The sequence below is a fragment of the Hipposideros armiger genome, unplaced genomic scaffold, assembly GCF_001890085.2.
Source record: "Hipposideros armiger isolate ML-2016 unplaced genomic scaffold, ASM189008v1 scaffold_93, whole genome shotgun sequence".
Taxonomy (NCBI): domain Eukaryota; kingdom Metazoa; phylum Chordata; class Mammalia; order Chiroptera; family Hipposideridae; genus Hipposideros; species Hipposideros armiger.
The window spans coordinates 1,782,450-1,802,542 of record NW_017731443.1 but is presented as its reverse complement, the minus strand read 5'-3'; the positions used below and the strand labels follow the sequence as shown (position 1 = coordinate 1,802,542).

Sequence of the window (20,093 nt, the reverse complement as noted above, 5' to 3'; positions counted from 1 at the left end):
CACCTCACCAGCCTGCTCATTCACTCACTCATAACAATACTACAACACACCACCAATAATCAACAGCTGAGGTTGGAACCCAGGCAGCCTGGAACACACCCACTCATCCTCAACACACATTTCCCAGCCAACTGTGTGTGGCCCAAGTGACAGAGCAGACATGGGTCTTGTACTCAGGGGGCACATATCAACAGCTCTGACTTCCACTTATGAATGCTGGGTACCTAGGAGTCAGAACAAGGGCGTCAGGGGATGAGACGAAGGTAGGCTTCCTGGAGGAGGAGGCGTCTGAGCTCACAAGCTGCTCCTGCTTCATCTGAACCTCCTGGGGAGTCTCCAGGTGGGGACCCTCCCAAGTATGAGGCTCTTGGCACCCTGTGTTCCCCCAGCTTCTGGGGTAGCAACTCCTCAGAGCTGCCCCCTCAGTGTCCCCCACATAACACTCTCTGCCTCTCTGCCTCACTCCTGCAGCCTCCTTCCTCCTTCCACTACTCTGCCCTGCCCTCTTCCCACCCCTGCTCCCTGCCCCTGTCTTCGCAAATCTCCCCACAGAAGTCATCTGTTGGGGGAGATTTTTATCTACAAACAAGCATCATCAGATAAGCCAAAAGCAGAGAAATTGGCACATTGTCATACACCACAATCTGCGGTGGATAAGTGTGAAACTTCAAACAGTATGTGCTTTGTGAAGACTCTTGTATTTTGGCTTTACTCTTTGAATCAGGAGGCATGTTGTTGTTATTTTAATCATCTCTATTGTTTACATACAATAAAATTTATATCTCAAGTGTACAGGTTGATGAGTTCTGACAAATGTATGTGCCTGTGTAACCTCCACCATAGTCAAGATATTACAGAACCCTTAATTCTATTCTGTTTCTCTATATGTTTATCCTTGTGCTAGCACCACACTGTCTTGATTACTATTGCTTTGGAGTAAGTTCTGAAATTGGAAAAAGTGAGTCCTCCAACTTTGTTCTTTTTCAAGATTGTTTTGGCTATGCTGAATCCCTTGCAATTCCATGTGAATTTTAAAATCTGCTTGTCAACTTTTATAAAGAATCAAACTAGAATTCTGATAGGGATTGTGCTGATCAATTTGGGGAGTATTGCTATCTTAATAATATTGTTTTTGATCCATGAATGTAGGATGTTTTCCCTTTGACTTAGATGTTCTTTAATGGCTTTCAGCAATGTTTTTATAGTTTTTGGAGTATAAATTTTACACTTTTGTCAAACTTATTCCTAAATATTTTATTCTTTTGATGCTATTGTAAATGGAATTGTTTTCTTAATGTCATTTTCAGATTATTCATTGCTATTGTATCAGAAATACAGTTGAGTTTGTAAAAAATATTTTTATTGGGGAGTTGGAGGAGGGGAACAGTGTTGGGGAATTGGGGAGGGGACCAGCCAAGTTGTTCTTCAATCTTCGTTGTGAAGGGTGCCAGTCGCCATCTGGCTTCCCACAGCTCGTGGCCTCTAAGCTCAAGGTGCTGTGTTCAGTCTTAGTTGCGGATGGGCGTAGCCCCCATCCCATGTGGGAGTCGAACCAGCAGCCTTGTTGTTAAGAGCACACGCTCTATCCACTGAGCCATCCGGGCAGCAGCTCAGCTCAAGGTGCCAAGTTCAGTCTTAGCTGAGGGTGGGCATAGCCCCCCATTGAACAGGTAATCTTGTTGTTACACTAGCTGAACCATCCTGCCACCTGTTGGCAGCTCAGCAACAGCTCAGCTCAGGCACAGTGTCACTGGCCCATGTGGGAATTGAACCAGCGGCCCTGTTGCTCAGAGCTCGTGCTCTTAAGCCAACTCTTAACCAATTGAGCCACTCGACCGGCCCCACAATTGACTTTTTATATTGATTTTGTATCCTGCAGACTTGTTCAACTCCTTGATTAATTCTAATAGCTTTCTCACAAATTCCTTAGGATTTTCTATGGATGAAATCATATCATCTGCAAATAGAAATAGTTTTACTTCTTTCTTTCCAATCCAGATGCTTTTTATTTCTTCTTGACTAATTGCTCTGGCTAGAACTCCAGTACAATGTTGAATGGAGGTGGTGAGTGGATACCCTTGTGCTGTTCCTGACCTTGGGGGAAAGGCATCCAGTCTTTTACCATTGAGTATGATGTTAGTTGTGGCTGTTTCATAGATGTCTTTATTAGGTTAAGGAAGTCCCACTCTATTCCTAGTTTGTTGAGTGTTGTTATCGTGAAAGTGTGTTGAATTTTGTCAAGTGATTTTTCTGCTTCTACTAAGATGATGTGTTTTTGTTTTATATCCTATTAATATGGTACATTAATTAATTATCAAATACTAAATTAACCTTGCATTAGGGTAAATCCCACTTAGTTACAATATATAAATCTTTTTTTTTTTAAGATTGTTATTGGGGAATTGGGGGGGGGGGAACAGACAAGTTACTGTACTTTTGTTCTTCAGTCTAGTTGTGGAGAACGTCACTTCACTGTCCCACGTTGGTATTATCATTGCACTCTTCTGGGGTGAGGCAGTCGCTCGCCGGACATTGGATGGCCTCTCATGGCGGCTCAGGGCAGCTTACGAAAGCACACACCAGCTGCCAGCCAGCCCCACTGCAGCCTATGCTGTCGCCGGCGACTCACGGCAGCCCAGCTCCAGGTCGAGCTGTTGTTCACCATCTTAACTGTAGAGGGCGCAGTGTCACTGGCCCTCATGTGGGATCCAAACTGGGGCCCTGCCGCTCAGAGCTGGCGTCCCAAGCCAACTCTTAACCAACGCGCCTCTCAGCCGGCCCCATATAATTCTTTTTATATGTTGCTGGATTTGGTTTACTGGGTTGAGGATTTTTACATCCATATTTATAAAAGATTTTGGTCTGTAGTTTTTTTGTGATCTTTGTCTGATTTTGGTATGGGGTAAAATTGGCCTGATAGAATGAGTTGGGAAGTGTTCCCTCCTCTTCTATGTTTTTTTTTAAAAATGTTTGTGAAGAATTGGTATCAATTCTTCTTGAAAAGTTTGGTAGAAATCACCTGTGAAATCATCTGGGCCTGGATTTTTCCTTATGTGTAGGTTTTTAAAATTTTTATTTATTTATTTAATTTTTTAATTACTAATTCAACCTATTTACTTGTTATAGGTCTATTCAGGTTGTTTATTCCTTCCTGAGTCAGTGTTGGTAGTTTGTATCTTTCTAGGATTTTTTCATTTCATCTAAGTTATCTAGTTTATTGGCATATAATTATTGATAGTATTCCTTTATATTCCTTTTTATTTCTATAAGATCATTAATAATGTCCCATCTTTTACTTCTAATTCTAGTAATTTGAGCCTTCTCTATTTTTTCTTGGTCAACCTAGCTAAAGATTTGTCAAGTTTACTAATATTTTCAAAGAATCAGCTTTTGGTTTCATTGATTTTTCTTTATTGTTTTTCTATTCTGTATTTCATTAATTTCCATTCTTTATTATTTCCTTCCTTCCATTTGCTTTAGGTTTAGTTTTCTCATCTTTTTCCAGTTTCATAAGGTAGAACTTTAGGTTATTGATTTGAGATCTTTCTTTAAAAAAAAAAATATAGGCATTTACAGCAAAAAATTTCCCTCAAAGAACTGCTTTGTCTATGTCCCATATTTTGGTGTGTTGTGTCTTCACTTTCATTCATCTCAAAATATTTTCTAATTTCCCTTTTGATTTTTCCCTTGACTTTGAAATTGGTTACTTAGTAGTATGCTGTGTTTAATTTCCACATATTTGTATTTTCCAAAGTTCTTTCTGTGATTGATTTCTAATTTTATTCAACTGTGTTCAGAAAACACACTTTGTATTACTTCTATACTTTTAAATTTACTGCAGCTTATTTTTTGGCCTAACACATGGTTTATCCTGAACACTGTTCCATGTATATTCTGCTGTGTTAAGTCTCTTTCACTTTCAAGGACTCTTGAGATTACAGTGGGCCCACCTAAATAATCTAGGATAATCCATTTTAAGGTCAGCTGATTAATAAATTTAATTCCACCTGCGGCCTTAATTCCCCCTCTTGTCATGTAACATATTCACAGTTTTTGAGAATTAGGATATGGACATTTGGGGTGTGTATGTGTTCATTATTCTGCTTATCACAACAGGCCAGAACCATGAGCAGCCTCTTTTATAGGTATCGTATTTACTAAAAAGACAACCATTTTTTTTTGAAAGACTGTAGTATGAAGGCAAAGTAACTTTTACCTTAAAGTTACTCTCAGATGTTTTTGCAGATACTGAAATGTTTTCTTCAATTCTGAATATTTAGATTTAGGATGAAGGACAATTCAAATACTTTCTAAAATTAAATTTGGTCAACTGACACATGAGATCCACCATTGTTGAATAGCAGCTTTTCTGTTTCATGACTTAAATCTCATAAAACAAATACAAAAGAACACAAATGACAGGTTTTTCCTATGGTAAGTTGTCATTAGCAAGTAGCTCTGGAGAACTTGCAATGGGTTGAATAACAAATATTTTCCGCTGAAGTCTTTGGATCCCTGTTAGCTTAAGTTTCTATTTTATTGGAGGAAAAGATACCACTACAGGCAAAAGACAGTTGGAGGGAGGACTTTCCAAAACATACATACATAATACATACATTTATCTTGTGTGTGTATATATACATATAATAAAATTATATGTATACACATATGGATGTGTTTATAAGTATGTATAGACATGTACATATATATCATTTCCTGTTTATAAAAGTAATTCATGCTCATTGTGATAACTTCAAACATCACATCACAGAAATAAATGTTATTTTGAACTGTATGAAATTGCCAATATTTCATTATTTTTGACCTATAAACAGCAATTTTATATTGTCCGACCTAATAATTAATATAGCAAGGAGAACACCCTCTAATTCCTGTGTCCTGGAGGAAACCACTGGCGTTTGGTGTGTATTCCTCCAAATTTTATTTTTTTTAGGATTTTATTGGGGAGTTGGGGGAGGGAAACAGCGTTGGGGAATCGAGGAAGGGGAACAGACAAGTTGTTGTCCTTTTGTTCTTCAGTCTAGTTGTGGAGGATGTTGCTTCACTGGCCCGAGTTGGTATTATCATTGTGCTCTTCCCGGGTGACACAGTTGCTCTCCCACCATTGGACTGCTGCAAAGGCAGCGCAGCTCCAGGTGGAGCTGTTGTTCACCATCTTAGCTGTAGAGGGCGCAGCGTCACTGGCGCTCATATGTGGAATCCAAACCGGGGCCTTACTGCTAGGAGCTGGCTTCCTAAGCCAACTCCTAACCCACGTGCCTCTCTGCCGGCCCTGTATTCCTCTAAATTTGGACAGTATGTCTGTGCACATTTATGGATAGTGGAGTGATTACTACAATGACGTAACATGGATAATTTTGCAACCTGCTTTCTAAATGCTTTGTAGAGCACAGCAAATCCTAGTACTGGTTGTGCAGCTTCCTCTCTCCAGAGCCTGTTTCCTCATCTGTAAAAATGGAACTAATGATTTTGTGGCAGTTATTAATTTAGTACCTCTCAACTCCAAATTCATCATGTTTGCCTTCTCTGTGAAAACGGATCTGGGTCCTTTAAATATTTTTATTTTGCCAGATGGCACATTGTTAAGTTTAGCCAGTAGAGGGCGCTGATAGCCATTTCTTGAGGAAGAGGTTTTGTTTCCTGGTTTTGACTTGCTCGTCTCAGCCGGTTTCTGCCATAGCGGCTGGCTTCTGTAGCTCAGCTCCTGCCACAGAGGGAGTTTTGCCAGCACCAGGCTCCTGCAGGCAAGTAGCCAGCAGCACCCCACTCCCACCCTGGGAGTAGTGGAGTGCCTCTTGCTAGACGGCTTTCCAGCAAGTTCCATGGGGCCTGCTCAGCACTCCAGCAGCTTCTCTACTGTCCAGTGAGCCACAGCCATTTCGTCTCCAACCATGTGATTATCTCAGACCTGGGGCTCGACAGGGGGTTCTTGGTGGGGGGTGCTCCATCCCAACCCTAGGGGTGGGGGCTGCTCCTTATATTCCTGTATTCTTTAGAGTTCTTTTTACTTCTTATTAGCCAATTCCTTGTTACTCCAATCCCCCGTTATAGTTAATAAAATTCTTTATATTAGACTTTCCCTGTTCATATTACTTTGTGGTTGCTCAGACAGAAACACACCTGCATATTGTTATGAGGATCAGAAATGATAATGCAGGGAGAACGCTCAGCTCCATCCTGACATGCAGGGAGGACTCAGAAAACAGCTGTGATATCATGATTATGACCATGGTCATTTTTCCCTGTCAGTACCCATAGATCTTATTAACTGTTGCCGTGGTCCCAAAGTACACAGGGAGTTTTGAATCACTCCGCTCCTGATGGACATTTGGATTATTCCACTTTTCCGTTACTACAAACAGTCCTACGACCCACATAAGAGCTGTCATTCATTGAGCACTCACTATATGCTATACACTGAAGCCATTACATTAACTCACGCACCCTCACAACATGCCCACTGTTCATTTCCTATGGCTACTATAACAAATTATGGCAAATTTAGTGGCTTAAAACAACACAATATCTTACAGTTCTGGATATTAGAAGTCTAAAATGAAAGTGTCAGCAGGGCTGTGTCTCTTCTGAGGGCTGCAGGGGAGAATCTGTTTCCTTGTCTTTTTCAGCATCTAGAGGCCACCTGCATTCCTTGGGTCATGACCCCTTCCTCACATCACTCCACTGTCTTGCTCCCATCATCATGTCTTCTACTACTCACCGTGATCCTCCTGCCTCTTATAAGGACCCTTGTGACTATCGGGCCCACCTGGATACTCCAGGTTCATCTCCCTCTCTCAAGACCCTTAACTCAATCACAACAGCAGAATCTTTTACTGTGGAAGGTATTAATAGTATATCCACAGGTTCCAGGGGGTAAGAGATGGACAACTTTGAGTGGACATTATTGAGCCCATGACACCTATGGAGCAGATACTATTATTCCACCCATTTTACAGGTGAGAAAACTGAGATACAAAGAAAGCAAGTAATGTGGCCAAGGCTGCACAGCTCATAAGCAGCGGAGCTGGGACACTGACAGTCTGGTGCCATAATCCAGGCTCTGACAACTACACAACTTTGTATAAATCTTTGCACGCTTGGAGAGTTTGTGAAGGACATGTTTCTAGAAGTGAAATTATTGGGCAAAGTGGTTCACAGGTACTGCCGACTTGCCGTTCACTATAGGGAATTCCCACCACGATGCCTGCAGACCCCAATTCCTCTTCACCCCCACTCTTGATGCTGTTAGGGCAGAATGTCACTTGAATACACAAAACCAAAGGATTTTACAACTTGTGAATTTAGTAACTGAAAGTGTTTCTCTTTCATGAAAAGAGAGGAACATTACCCTCCTGATAATAAATTACAGCTGGAGTAAAGAACTGTCATTTTCCTGGAGAAAAACGTTTGGTCACCATAACGTATTGCAAGACTGAGAATACTGTCCTAATGCTGACCTTGATTCCAGCTTCATTTCCTCACCTTCTACCTTGTCAGATGCATCATGTTCGGGGGATTAATTTTCCTGCCTTCGTGGACTGTTTTCATCTCCCGTGTCATCTGAAGATCTCTAGTTAACAAATCACTTCCATCATTGAGCTTCTCCAGTCACTCGCTTTATTTTGCATCCACAGCACATGTCTTGTTTGCAACTTCCTTTTCGAGGCCTCCCATTTCCCTTCCCAGTGTGCTGTTTATATGAGGACAAATACTTCTGTTAACCACAATGGTAAACTCTTATAGTTCCTTTTACAGTTTTCATTTTACATACAAGGAAAGGGGTTTGAAGTGACTTGCCCAAGATCCCATAGAAATGGGATACAGACCTACGCATCTGCCTCCAGGCTCCGCCTGCTTAACATCCTACTGTATCTCCTCTGGAGTAACTGGCCTCCTGGTATCTCTAAAGGCCCCATGCCTACCTGCCCTAGGTTGTCCACAGGTCATGGCAGGACTTGCAGGGATGCTTGTACTTGTCCTGGCTGGTGAGGGAGGCCGCCAGCAGCACAGGGGCTCAGGCCCTGCCACTTCCTACCGCATAAGCTTTCAGGGCCTCAGTTTCCTCATCTGTGAGATGGGAACCACACTGGTCCCCCCTCATTGGGCAGTGATGAGGAACTAGTATCATCCCCATTCTACAGTGGATGAAATGCTGGCTCACAATGTGAAGGCAGGGCAGGCACAAGGTGAGGGCTCAGGAAAGGGGTGCTGGTCCATTCCTAAGATGGTAGCCTCTGTGCTGGGTTCCACTGTAGAAGCAGGGTCAGTTAGCAGAGAACCTGTGGGGCAGCTCCCTTTTCTGACTCTTCATTTGTAACTGTGTTTTCTGGTGTGCCCTGTGCAGCCTGTCCTAGGCTTGGTGCCTACCTCCCGCTGTTCTTCTGTGCACTGGGGATTCCCAGATCTTCCGCCAGCCCAGTGGTCCTGCCCTACCTGAACCTATTTCCTCTTTAGGTGAGACCCCATGCGCTGCACAGGACTATCATTTGGTAGGTGCTAAAAGAATGTGCCACTAACTAAATGCCACCATGTGAACACTATGTTCTTAGACCCTCCCCTCCAACCATGGCCTCCACCCCAAAGCATCACTGCACCCCAGCCTCTCCCTCTCCATCATTCTACACTCACACACACACACACAGCTCAGGCTGTGGCTCACGTCTTCAGTAGGACAAAGTTCTAGACTCTATATTCTGGTATTTAAGACCTCTGCTTGCCAGGGACAGGATGCTCCCCATCCCCAGTATTGCCAATTCCATTTTCACAATGTTGTCACTGTCTTCCTATCAAAGTCACACAGGAAGATCTCTGGTCGTTATGTCTATTCTGCTCCAAGCAGCCAACACTGTCTGATCCTCCCTCTCTGTGACTGTCCCACACAGGTACTTGGACAAGGAAAGGGAGAGAACGAGTCTCTGCTGAGTGGTTGTTCTGTGTCAAGTGAGGTGCAGAGCACTGTTAACCTCAATTTATAGATGGAAAACCAAGGCTCCCAGAGGGTAAACTGATTTCCCACAGCCAGTGAGAGGGGCTGAGCCGGGATTTGAACCCAGCTCTGCTGACTTTTGCATCCTTGACCTTGAATCTGCTCCGAAAGGCAACCCAATCAGATGTTTCATAGGCAGCTCCAGGATTTCACTCATACTCCATAGGGTGTGGCTGTGGGACTGTCCCCAACCCTGCATCCTCTGAGACCCTACTTGTAGAGGGGCCATTGCCTGCCCAACCCCTCCTGGACACTGGGATCTGTCCAGCTAAGGGACTGAGTCCCCAGCAGTGTGACTGGCATTTGAGCTGCTGACACCACTTTGCCTCAGACAGCCCCAATGTGTACAGGCGCTGTGAGTCCTGGAAATGCTGTCCCTGTAGACCAGAGCCATGGCTGCTGGGCCCAAGAGAGCAGGGGCCCCCATCTGGCCCTCTGTTCTCTTCTGAACTTGCTGGGTTGTTCCTCCTCCAACCTTTTCCTTTCTTGGGGTTAGTGCCTCTTTCCTTCCCAGGTCTCCTCCCCCTGCCCCAGGGTTCCTGGACCTCCTCTGGACCTTTGCTTCACTCTCTGGCCCCAACCCACGCTCCTTCTCAGTGGCTCGCTCTCCCCCTGTCCCTCTTGCCTGGTCACTCCACCAACTTTAAGGCATCCACTGGCTGGTAGAAAGAGTGTCTGGCTTGAGGACAATCGCCCTCCTTGTTTCTACCTCACGTCTCACTGCACCCCTTTTCGTATGTCTGTCGACTTCCTCTTCCATCTGTCTCTCCATCTCTCTTCTTTGCCTCGGTTTCCCCATCTTCTCTCCCTTCTCAAGCTCTCATCCTTATAATAATGCTTGGAGGTGGACTCTATTACCACCTGCATTTAGATATAAGGACATTGAGGCTTGGAGAGTTTGGGTGACTTGCTAGCGCCGCGAAGCTGGTAACTTGCAGCGCTGCGGGGAGGTGGTGGGGGGAGCGCGCTCAGCCCACCTGCCCAGTTCCCTGCATTGCCCCTCTGCCCCACCCACTGGCACAGGTCCCGCCCAGACTCCGCCCTCGCCCCGCCCCTCCCCGCTCCGGCTCGGGCAGCCAAGGACCGGGAGCTGAGGGGCCCGAGCCCGCGGCGGCGGCGGCGGCAGGGCGACGACAACGATGTGGTTCTTTGCCCGGGACCCGGTCCGGGACTTCCCGTTCGAGCTCAGCCCGGAACCCGCTGAGGGAGGCCCGCCGGGGCCCTGGGCCCTGCATAGCGGCCGCAAGAAGGTGAGCGCAGCCCCGTTCCGCAGGCCGCGGCCGACCTCGGCCTCGCTTAGTCAGCGCCGCCGGCCCCGTCCCGTCGCGCCCCGCCTGATGTGGCCGCGGAGCCTCCGGGTCAACTGGCCAGGGAGGGCGACGAGCAGTGCCGACGTGGCGGGCGGAAGGACCGAGTGACCGACAGGCGGACGGAACCGGGGTCACGTGGGCCCGGCTCAGTCCCTAAGGGCTGACATGGGGAGAGACCCGGCTGGCAGACCTTTCCTTCAGGCACTAAACCGCTCTGGGGGTCATTTCGGAGCTGGAAGAGTCAGCCCTGAGGTACCTCCGCCCTCCCCCAGGCCACAGGCAGCCCGGTGTCCATCTTCGTGTATGATGTGAAGCCCGGCGCAGAAGAACAGACCCAGGTGGCCAAAGCTGCCTTCAAGCGCCTCAAGACTCTCCGGCACCCCAATATTCTGGCCTACATCGATGGGCTGGAGGTACCTGCTGCCCAGTCTGCCTCATCTCTGCCCCTCACTTTCTCCCAGCGTCCACCCCTTCTGTCTCAGCACCCCCAGATTTGATTCCCCTGTCCACCTCTCTCCCCATCATGTCTCACCTCCCCTCCTTTCCCCCATCCTGCCCTGATATCCCCATGTCCCCCCTTCAGACAGACAAATGCCTCCACATAGTGACAGAGGCTGTGACTCCGCTGGGAGTGTACCTCAAGGCGCGAGCGCAGGCTGGTGGCCTGAAGGAGCAGGAGCTCTCCTGGGGGCTACACCAGATCATGGTGAGGTGGGGGGCAGTGGTGATGAGGCCAGGGGTGGGGGGCTTCATGTACTGGGGTGTGATGGCTCCTTCTGCCCCCAGAAAGCCCTCAGCTTCCTGGTCAACGACTGCAACCTCATCCACAACAATGTCTGCATGGCCGCTGTGTTTGTGGACCGCGCCGGCGAGTGGAAGCTTGGAGGCCTGGACTACATGTACTCGGCCCAGGGCAATGGTGGGGGACCCCCCAGCAAGGGGATCCCCGAGCTTGAGCAGTATGACCCCCCGGAGTTGGCTGATAGCAGTGGCAGAGCAGTCAGAGAAAAATGGTGGGTGACTGGGGGTGGCATGCCCCAACCTGCTCTGTCTGGAAGCGCTTGCAGCCTCAAGACCCCTAGAGTAGCGAGCACTCCCCTGTCCCCTGCTGCCTGGCTGGGGAGGGAATCAGAGTCCTCAGGGTGGGACTCCTCTGCTCCCAGGATCCTTAGGGAGGTGGGGCGGGATAAACAGGCTTTCGGGTTAGGTGATTCTGAATTTGAAAGTTGTGTGACTTGGGACAGATGTCCTTGCTTCTCTGAGCCTGTTTCTTTATCTGTCAAATGGAACTAATGAAACCTGCTCATTGGGCTGATTGGAGGATGAGCTGAGGGACACAGCCCAGGGACTGCCACGAAGTATGTAACTGGTGCCCAAGGCAGGTTATAGTCCTGTGCTGCTGGCAGGAGGCAGGGCTTTGAGCTGCTCTGGTCACTGTTCAGGTCAGCCGACATGTGGCGCTTGGGTTGCCTCATCTGGGAAGTCTTCAATGGGCCCCTACCTCGGGCCGCTGCCCTGCGCAACCCTGGGAAGGTGAGTGTATGGCCCAACCCCAGCCCCTCCCTGCAAGCCAACCAGGCCTGCCCTGACACTGACCGTTCTCCCACAGATCCCCAAATCGCTGGTGCCCCATTACTGCGAGCTGGTTGGAGCCAACCCCAAGATGCGTCCCAACCCAGCCCGCTTCCTGCAGAACTGCCGGGCGCCTGGCGGCTTCATGAACAACCGCTTCGTGGAGACCAACCTTTTCCTGGAAGAGATTCAGGTGAGCCCCCCCCCCCCTGCACCCCCGTGGCACCCTGGGTTTTGGGCCTGCATTCCTCACCCCTGTTCCTCCTCCCTGCAACTTTGCAGGCTCCCTCATGATTAGATCTTTGGAGTCACGCATGGATTGTGGAGCTGGGCTCTCTGGGTTCAAACCCCTGCTCCTGCTCTTATTGCTGTGTGACTTCCTTTGGCTCAGTCCTAATAGTAATACCTACTACAAAGTAGCGTGGCGAGAATGCAGTGAGTTGAAAATGCATAGTGTGGTGTCTGGCACGTAGGTGCTTAGTGACTGCTCCTGGCATGCCATCAATTCCACACGTACATTCTGGCCCTGTCCCTGATGTGTGCTGGGCCCGGTGCTGGGCTGCACTGTGGGGAGGAAGAAATCAGACCCAGATCCCTGCCCTCAAGGATCTTTCAGGGAGTAAACAGACCAGGGCCCCATCCTTGGGGACTCTTGTTGGGGAAGAGGGACAGAAAACACATAAATAAGGAAATGTGTGCTCCCTGGGATGAAGATAAGTGCCAGGAAGGAAATTAGCAGGGGCAGGTGCTCAGGGAAGGGCACTCTGAAAGGTAACATGTGAGCTGAGACCTGAAGTGCATAAAGGTGGGATGGGGATGGGAACTGGGAAAAGTGTTTTAGACAAAGGGAACAGTAAATGGAAAGATGGTGAGGAGGGAGCCTTTGGCTTAAGCTCTTTGAACCTCAGTGTTCATATCTGTCTGATGGGGTTGACAATAGTATCTGTCGGCCCATAGGGTTGTAGTAGGGGATGAAAGAGGGAGGCTGTGCTCTGATCTGGCCATGTGTGGGGCACATAGAGAGGTGACTGAGTATCTGGAGTGGGGAGGAGTCACAGGCACTTCCACAGACCGTGATGGTCTGTGGAATCTTGTATGACTCAGATGAGAGCTGGGAGGGCCTTGGGCAGATGGGAGCCTGAGCTGCGTCTCGAACTGCTGGAATCACTGAGCCTTGTTGCCTCCTGGGCAGTGTGGGGGCAATAGAAAGTTTGTTACGTGGAGTTCTCATCACATGGCTGGCTCTGCCAGGCTGCCCTTCTTAAAACGTGCCCAGGGGAAATGGTCTGTTTCTGGCCAGTCGTAGGAGCATGTGGGAGGGCAGTGCCCTCTTCTTGTCATTGGATGGAGAGAACCCAGCTGCGACTCTCGATGTGTGACCTTGGATGTGCTTTGGCTTTTCTCTGGGCCTTGGCTCCCCCTGAGCCCTGCTGTCAGAGCACCAAGCCTGCCTCCCATGCTGGATTGAGCTGCTCAGAACCAACCAGGTCCCCCTCATCCCCAGCCAGAGGCCGCCTCTTCTGGGCTAGGCAGTGGCTGTTGGGGATGAGTGTGCAGCAGAGAGCACAGGAACCTTGGAATCATACAGGACTGGGTTAGAATCCCTGCCTGGCCTTTCTTGGCAGGTGACCTTGAACCTCAGCCTCCTCATCTGTAAATGGAATGACAGCACCTCTTCACAGGGTGTAGCAGAGGTGCCAGACTGCTGAGTCAAACCCTTCCCTGACCACTTCTTAGCTATGTGACTTTGGACAAGCTCCTTGCCCTCTCTGTGCCTCAGCATTCTTGTTGCATTAAATATAGATTACATTGGTACCTACCTCATAGAGTTGTGAGGATTATTTAATCTGTGTAAAGATTTTAGCGTGTCACCCTGCCTGGCATGTAGTCCTTAGGAAATGTGAGTTGTGGGTGTTATGGCCTCTGAGGGGTTAGGAGGACTCAAGGAGACTTGAGGTTGACAGCCTGGCTGGTTTGGACCTAGTGAGTGGGAGGACCAGGTCTGGGGGTAAATTATATCCCAGTCCCTGCTATCCCACAGTCTGCCGTGAACTCCACTCAGTGTGGGGTTGCAGGTGTGCCTGACTGGGCCAGGGCCAGGGGAAAAAAGTAAGCCCCTTCACCTCTCTGAGCCCCAGTTTCCTCATCTGTGTGATGAGGTTAGTGGTACTCACATTTTGGGTTGTCTTGAGGAATAGAGGTAATGCTGATAGAGGGCCTGATCCCCCTTGTGGCTGCTTCCCTAGCAACAGGTCAGGTGGCAGTGATGAGAATGACACTCACCACCTGACTTCACCACCTGACTGGGCATCTACGCTGTGCTGGGCACTGTGCTTGGCGGCTGTCATGTACATTTTCTGGTTGAATCCCGAGAACAACCCTGGGAAGTAGTATAGTTATTATCCCATTTTATAGAAGCAGGAACTTGCCCAAGGTCACACGGCTGATAAACGGGAGAGTTGGGCCATTGGGCTCACAAGCTTAAGTTCTTCTTCAGGCTGGGTTGACCCCTTGTCTTTCCCTGTGGCTGGGGAGGGCTGTGACCAGGCTGATTTCCTCTTCCTTGTATCCTGTCCTCCTTGCTCTTCCAGATCAAAGAGCCGGCTGAGAAGCAAAAGTTCTTCCAGGAGCTGAGCAAGAGCCTCGATTCCTTCCCCGAGGATTTCTGCCGGCACAAGGTGCTGCCCCAGCTGCTGACTGCCTTCGAGTTTGGCAATGCAGGGGCCGTGGTCCTCACGCCGCTCTTCAAGGTGAGTGGGGCCAGGGCCTCAGTGAGGGGAGATATGCAAGGCTGGGAGCCCCAGGAGCTGTGGGATCCAGCCCTGTGGGGCCATCCTGGAGTGATGGTGGGCCTCACCATCCTGGTGAGGGCTGACCCAAGCCTACATGAGGACGTGGCTTTCTGCTGACATCCCGGTGGTTTAGCTAGCCAGGGTCACCTGACCAGCTGTCAGGGAGGTTGTGGGGACCTCTTGTTCTTGGAGAGGGGAAATCCTGTGCCTCCAAATTTCTTTTTCCAAAGACCCCTTATTTCAGATCCCTCAGCCCTTCCTCCATTTCCCCAAGACAGCCCTCCTGGACTACCCTGTGTTCCCACCCAGTTCCCAGGGACCGGGGTCACCTGCTCACCACCTCACTCTCGATCCTTGGCATTTGACCACTTGGCACTCAGTCTTTCTGGCTGCTAGGGGCTTCCTCAGACCCCAGTCCACCCTTACCTGGGTATCTGCCATTCTCCCTCTGCCCACCGTTGACTTGGTGTGGGGGAAGTGGAGAAGATAGCAAACAAATCCTGTATCACGGGGAATCCCCAGAAATTGTAGGCAGAAATCTGTGTGCATGTGACATGTAGGTGCCTGATTATAGGAGGGGTGCGGCACTTTCGTCAGCCTCCTGAGAGAGGCTTGACCCAAACAGGTCAAGGGCAGGGCTAACTGAGATGGAGTATGGGCACAGGGGCTGCTGAGGAAGTACCTATGCCCCCACCATCACCCCATTCCCACCCTGGGAGATCAGCAGGGAGCCTGGGGAAGTTAAAGAAGCCCAGTGGCTTGTCCCACCCTGGCTGTAGCTGAGCCCCTCTTCCTGCTCCTCCCCTCAGGTGGGCAAGTTCCTCAGTGCCGAGGAGTATCAGCAGAAGATCATCCCCGTCGTGGTCAAGATGTTCTCATCCACTGACCGGGCCATGCGCATCCGCCTCCTGCAGCAGGTAGGGGCCCCGGCCAGGCCCTGACCCCTCCATTCCACCCAGCCCCCACTTTGGCTGCTGGGGAGGCCCTTGCCCCACCACTGGCCCTGGGCAGGTGGCTGGAGCCCCTGCCCTGGCACCCAAACCCCTGCCCAAACATACACACAGGCAAGGGACCAGTGAGGACGTGCTCTCGGGAAGCTGACATAATCACAGGGCTCATTAGCAGCTTTGGGAACGCTCAGCCTGCCCAGGCTACAGGCTCAAATGCTCCCTCAATCTGCTGTGTGGTGGGGGTGGGGGGGCTGACTGAGTTTTCACACCCCACACCTGGGCCACAGATGGAGCAGTTCATCCAGTACCTTGATGAGCCAACAGTCAACACCCAGATCTTTCCCCACGTCGTGCATGGCTTCCTGGACACCAACCCTGCCATCCGGGAGCAGACCGTCAAGGTGGGTATGGCCAAGCCCAGAGTGGCCACCCCTGGTTTCTCAGGGATTGGAGGGGGCTTACCGTAACCAGTTTACAGAGGTCTTGGTTGACCTGTCAGTGAGCAGACTGTGGGAAGGGCAGGCACCATCCTGCATGGGGGTCCAAGCTGTGGGGTCAGCAGCTGGTGGGGGGAGCAGGGTGGGCATCGCCTATAGTCCTCTGTTTAGCAGACACTGGCTGAGCCCCTCTCTGGGGTGCAGTATGCATAGGCCGACCAAGTTCCCTGCTCTCACAGAGCTGCTTTTGAGGGGACAGGGAGAGGGAGTGGGCTTGGCAGACAATAAACAAAATTAGAAAATATGTATTATGTTAGAAAATGAGAGAGTGTGAAGAGAAGTTTTTCCAGTTTTACAGTGATCAGTGAAGACCTTGCTGACGAGGTGTCATTTAAGGAATAGAGGTGAGGGATTGAGCTATACAGAGATCTAGAGGAAATATGCTCCCTGCAGAAGGAACAAACAGCATGTACAAGAGGCTGGCATGTGCCTGGAGTGTAGAAGTAGCAGCAAGAGGTTTAGTGTGGTTGAAAGGGCCTGGGTGTGGGAGGTAATGGTGGGGTTGGGGGCCGAGGCCTTGTAGGGTGCGGCAGGAACCTGAGGCATTTGCTGGGAGTGCGACATGAGCCACTGGGGGATTGAGCTGAGCACTGACTGGGTCTGACTTGTTTTAAAGAATCACTGTGTTGCTGTGTGGAGAATTGACTCTCAGAGCAAGGGTGGAAGCTGGGATACTGTTAGGGACTGTTGCAGTGGCCTAGGTGAGAGATGACAGTGGCTCAAATGTGAGTGGTAGCAGCAGGTGGAGAGAAGCGGCCACGTTCCGAAGGTGAAGCCGACGGTATTTGCTGATGGATAGATATGGAATCAAGGGGGTTTCTGAAGCTTCTAGCCCGAGCAACTGGAAGGCCAAGTTGTCGTTTACTGAGAAGATGGAGGAATGTGTGCGGGAGGAGTTGGGTCCTGTCTTGGCCATGTCTGTTAGACAGCCAGGTGGAGATGTTGGGTCTGGTTGTGCGTGCACATCTGGGCATTGTCAGCTAACGGGCATTCTAAGCCATGGAAGGGGTGAGAGCACCTAGGGTGAGGTGTAAGAGAGAAGGGGCCTGGGAGTAACTCTGGGGATCTGAACAGTAAGAGCTCAGCAAAAGGAGACTGTGAAAGAGCAGCCGGCGAGGTCAGAGGAGAACCAGGAGAGGGTGGTGTCCTGGAAGACCAGAAACTGAAGTTTTAAGGAAGGGGGAGAGCTTGGGAATGTCAAAGCTGCTGAGGGCTCAGGTTTATCAATGGGTTTATCAATGTGGAGGTCACTGGGGACCTCAACCCAAGCCACCTGGTAGAGAGTGTGTGAAATTCTGAGTAGAGCGCACACAAGAGGGAGCAGACGAGAGAGATGGGAGACAGTGCAGACAAACTTCCGAGGTTTTGCTATTAAGGGGGCAGTGAAATGGGGGTCCCCTTCCTCAGCATTCTGGATAGGGACCAGACCAGGTTCAGAGGTAGGTGTGGGAGGACTTTGGCAGGTCTCCTCAGCACCCTCCCAGGTGGCCACTCCTGCGTGTGGCCCTTGGCCCACAGTTTCCACTGTCCCCACCCTGCAGTCCATGTTGCTCCTGGCCCCGAAGCTGAACGAGGCCAACCTCAACATGGAGCTGATGAAGCACTTCGCACGGCTGCAGGCCAAGGACGAGCAGGGCCCCATCCGCTGCAACACCACTGTCTGCCTGGGCAAAATCGGCTCCTACCTCAGTGCCAGTGTGAGTGCCCCGCACCGGTGCCAGCCGTTCCGACAGTGTTACAGGACCACGGCCTCCTCCAGGGCCAGGCCTCCTTGTTGTGGGCTGTTGTCCTCCCAGAGACCTAGGCCCTGGGCACTCCCAACCCCAGTGTCTAAGGGGTGGATTGAGTTGCACCACGTGACACAGCCAGTAGCTGGGAACTGAACCCAGGACTGCTTGACCCCACGGTCTGTGTGCATCCTCTCAGCCAACGTTTGTAAATTCTGACGCCTGCAGTGCCCAGAAAGTTAACAGGAATGAATGAAACGGGTCAGTGGGACAGATGGGAAGGGAGGCACAGGCCCTAACCCCAGGGCAGCTGCTGCTCTGTCCCTGTCGCTGTGAGGCAGCGTGAGCCCAGTGATCTGGGACGAAGTCAAGATCCAGAGTTTCAAGTAATTTCTCCCCCTTTGTTAGTGAATAACACATTTTCAGACTTGGGGGGCCCTGTGGACGGCCTCTGCTTTGGGAAGTGAGGCCTGTCAGTTCTGGGCCCCAGGACTGACCCTCCAACTCAGGAGCCCTCTCCCCTGCCCCACCCCAGACCAGACACAGGGTCCTCACCTCCGCCTTCAGCCGGGCCACTAAGGACCCATTTGCACCATCCCGGGTCGCGGGTGTCCTGGGCTTTGCTGCCACCCATAACCTCTATTCAGTGAGTGACTGCGCCCACAAGATCCTGCCTGTGCTCTGTGGCCTCACTGTGGATCCCGAGAAATCCGTGCGGGACCAGGTGAGGCACAGCTGGAGCCTGGCTCTGGAGCTGGGGCACTGGGGGATGGCTGGGCCCAAGCTGGCCTGGCGGGCTCACAGGAACCTTGGAGGCCCCAGCCCTGCCCCTTGCTACCCCACAGGCCTTCAAGGCCATCCGAAGTTTCCTGTCCAAACTGGAGTCTGTGTCAGAGGACCCCACCCAGCTGACTGAAGTGGGTGAGTGGCCCATATTCACGTTCCCTCTTCCTCCTGCCACATCCTTGACTATCACCTGTCATGGCCCCCTTCCGCCTCACTGGAGTATCTGAAAGCTGGAAGAGCCTTAGAGAGTAGACTGACACTTCCCCCACTCCCCATCTTATATATGGGAGACACAGGCTGGGAGAAGCGGGGCTCACTACAGGTCGCTCTGTTTCAGTTATTGCCCTCCTATCACCTTCCTCATGGATGCCTGAGGCGTCTATACCTGTCTCTCTCTCCTGTCACTGCCTAGAAAAGGACGTCCATGCAGCCTCCAGCCCTGGAATGGGAGGAGCCGCAGCCAGCTGGGCAGGCTGGGCTGTAACGGGGGTCTCTTCACTCACCTCCAAGCTGATCCGTGCACACCCCACAGCTACCCCGGCTGAGACCAACGTCCCCCAGAGACCAATGCCCGAGGGTGAGTGTCCCAGACTGGCTGAATCAATGACTGAGGGCTTGGGGGTGCTGGCACCCAGGGTCTGTTATTATATGGCACTCCCTGGGGTCATGATGGGGACATAGGGGATGGGATAGAGTCTAGTCCCCTCTTGAGCCCCCCTCTCTCCCAGCAACCTCTTCCCGGTTCCGAGACTTTCCTGGGAACCAGTGTATGGGTACTCAGTGAGCCTCTGCTTCTCAGGACTTCCTGCCCCGGCCCCCCCGACCCCTGTCCCTGCCACACCCGTGACCTCAAGCCACTGGGAGACACAAGAGGAGCAGAAGGACACAGCAGAGGACAGCAGTGCTGCTGACAGATGGGATGATGAAGACTGGGGCAGCTTAGAGGTGAGTGGGCTGAGGGGGCCTCCCCAGGGGACCCCAGCTCAAAGGTCACAGGCTGCCATTCAAGGAGCTTGTGTGGGCTTGGCTGGAGTCAGGCTTGTCCTCATCTGCACAGCATCCCTGGTGAGTAGGCATCATGGAGTGACCATTGTGGACCAGAGCTGGCAGCTGAGCCCCCGCTCAACTCCAGGGGCCCCTGGGAGCAGTTGCCAGTTGGGGCAGCACACTGATCCTCCTCCTCGACCACTCCATCTCTCTTCCACCTGCTCCAATGCCTAGCCAGCCTCAGTGGTCAGCAAGGAGAGGCCACTCACAGGCCTAGAACCAGACCAGTCCTTCGTGGGAGCTGGGCTCAGGACCAGCTGAGGATGGAGTGGAGCTGTCCTGAAGGAAATGGGGGCAGAGTTCTGGGCTTAGTTTCCCCATCTGGCTGACAGCAGTCTTTGGCTCCCGAGGCTACACGGAGCGGTTTAGAACTCTACACCACATTCCCAGCCTCATAGAGGAGTG

The 20,093-nt window shown here is 50.9% G+C and overlaps 1 protein-coding gene across 1 annotated transcript in view; it reads left to right on the top strand.

Moving 5' to 3' along the window:
* Positions 1–10,044: 10,044 nt before the first annotated feature.
* SCYL1 (SCY1 like pseudokinase 1) overlaps positions 10,045–20,093 on the top strand; it is an 11,157-nt gene continuing 1,108 nt past the window's right edge. The window contains exons 1-14 of the mRNA XM_019645431.1: positions 10,045–10,257; positions 10,590–10,730; positions 10,901–11,023; positions 11,104–11,330; positions 11,760–11,850; positions 11,927–12,082; positions 14,481–14,639; positions 15,491–15,598; positions 15,919–16,032; positions 17,670–17,825; positions 18,391–18,579; positions 18,701–18,776; positions 19,054–19,218; positions 19,441–19,586. Coding sequence (XP_019500976.1) covers positions 10,147–10,257; positions 10,590–10,730; positions 10,901–11,023; positions 11,104–11,330; positions 11,760–11,850; positions 11,927–12,082; positions 14,481–14,639; positions 15,491–15,598; positions 15,919–16,032; positions 17,670–17,825; positions 18,391–18,579; positions 18,701–18,776; positions 19,054–19,218; positions 19,441–19,586 — 1,962 coding nt within the window. The 5' untranslated portion in view covers positions 10,045–10,146. The remainder of the gene's footprint in view (positions 10,258–10,589; positions 10,731–10,900; positions 11,024–11,103; positions 11,331–11,759; positions 11,851–11,926; positions 12,083–14,480; positions 14,640–15,490; positions 15,599–15,918; positions 16,033–17,669; positions 17,826–18,390; positions 18,580–18,700; positions 18,777–19,053; positions 19,219–19,440; positions 19,587–20,093) is intronic.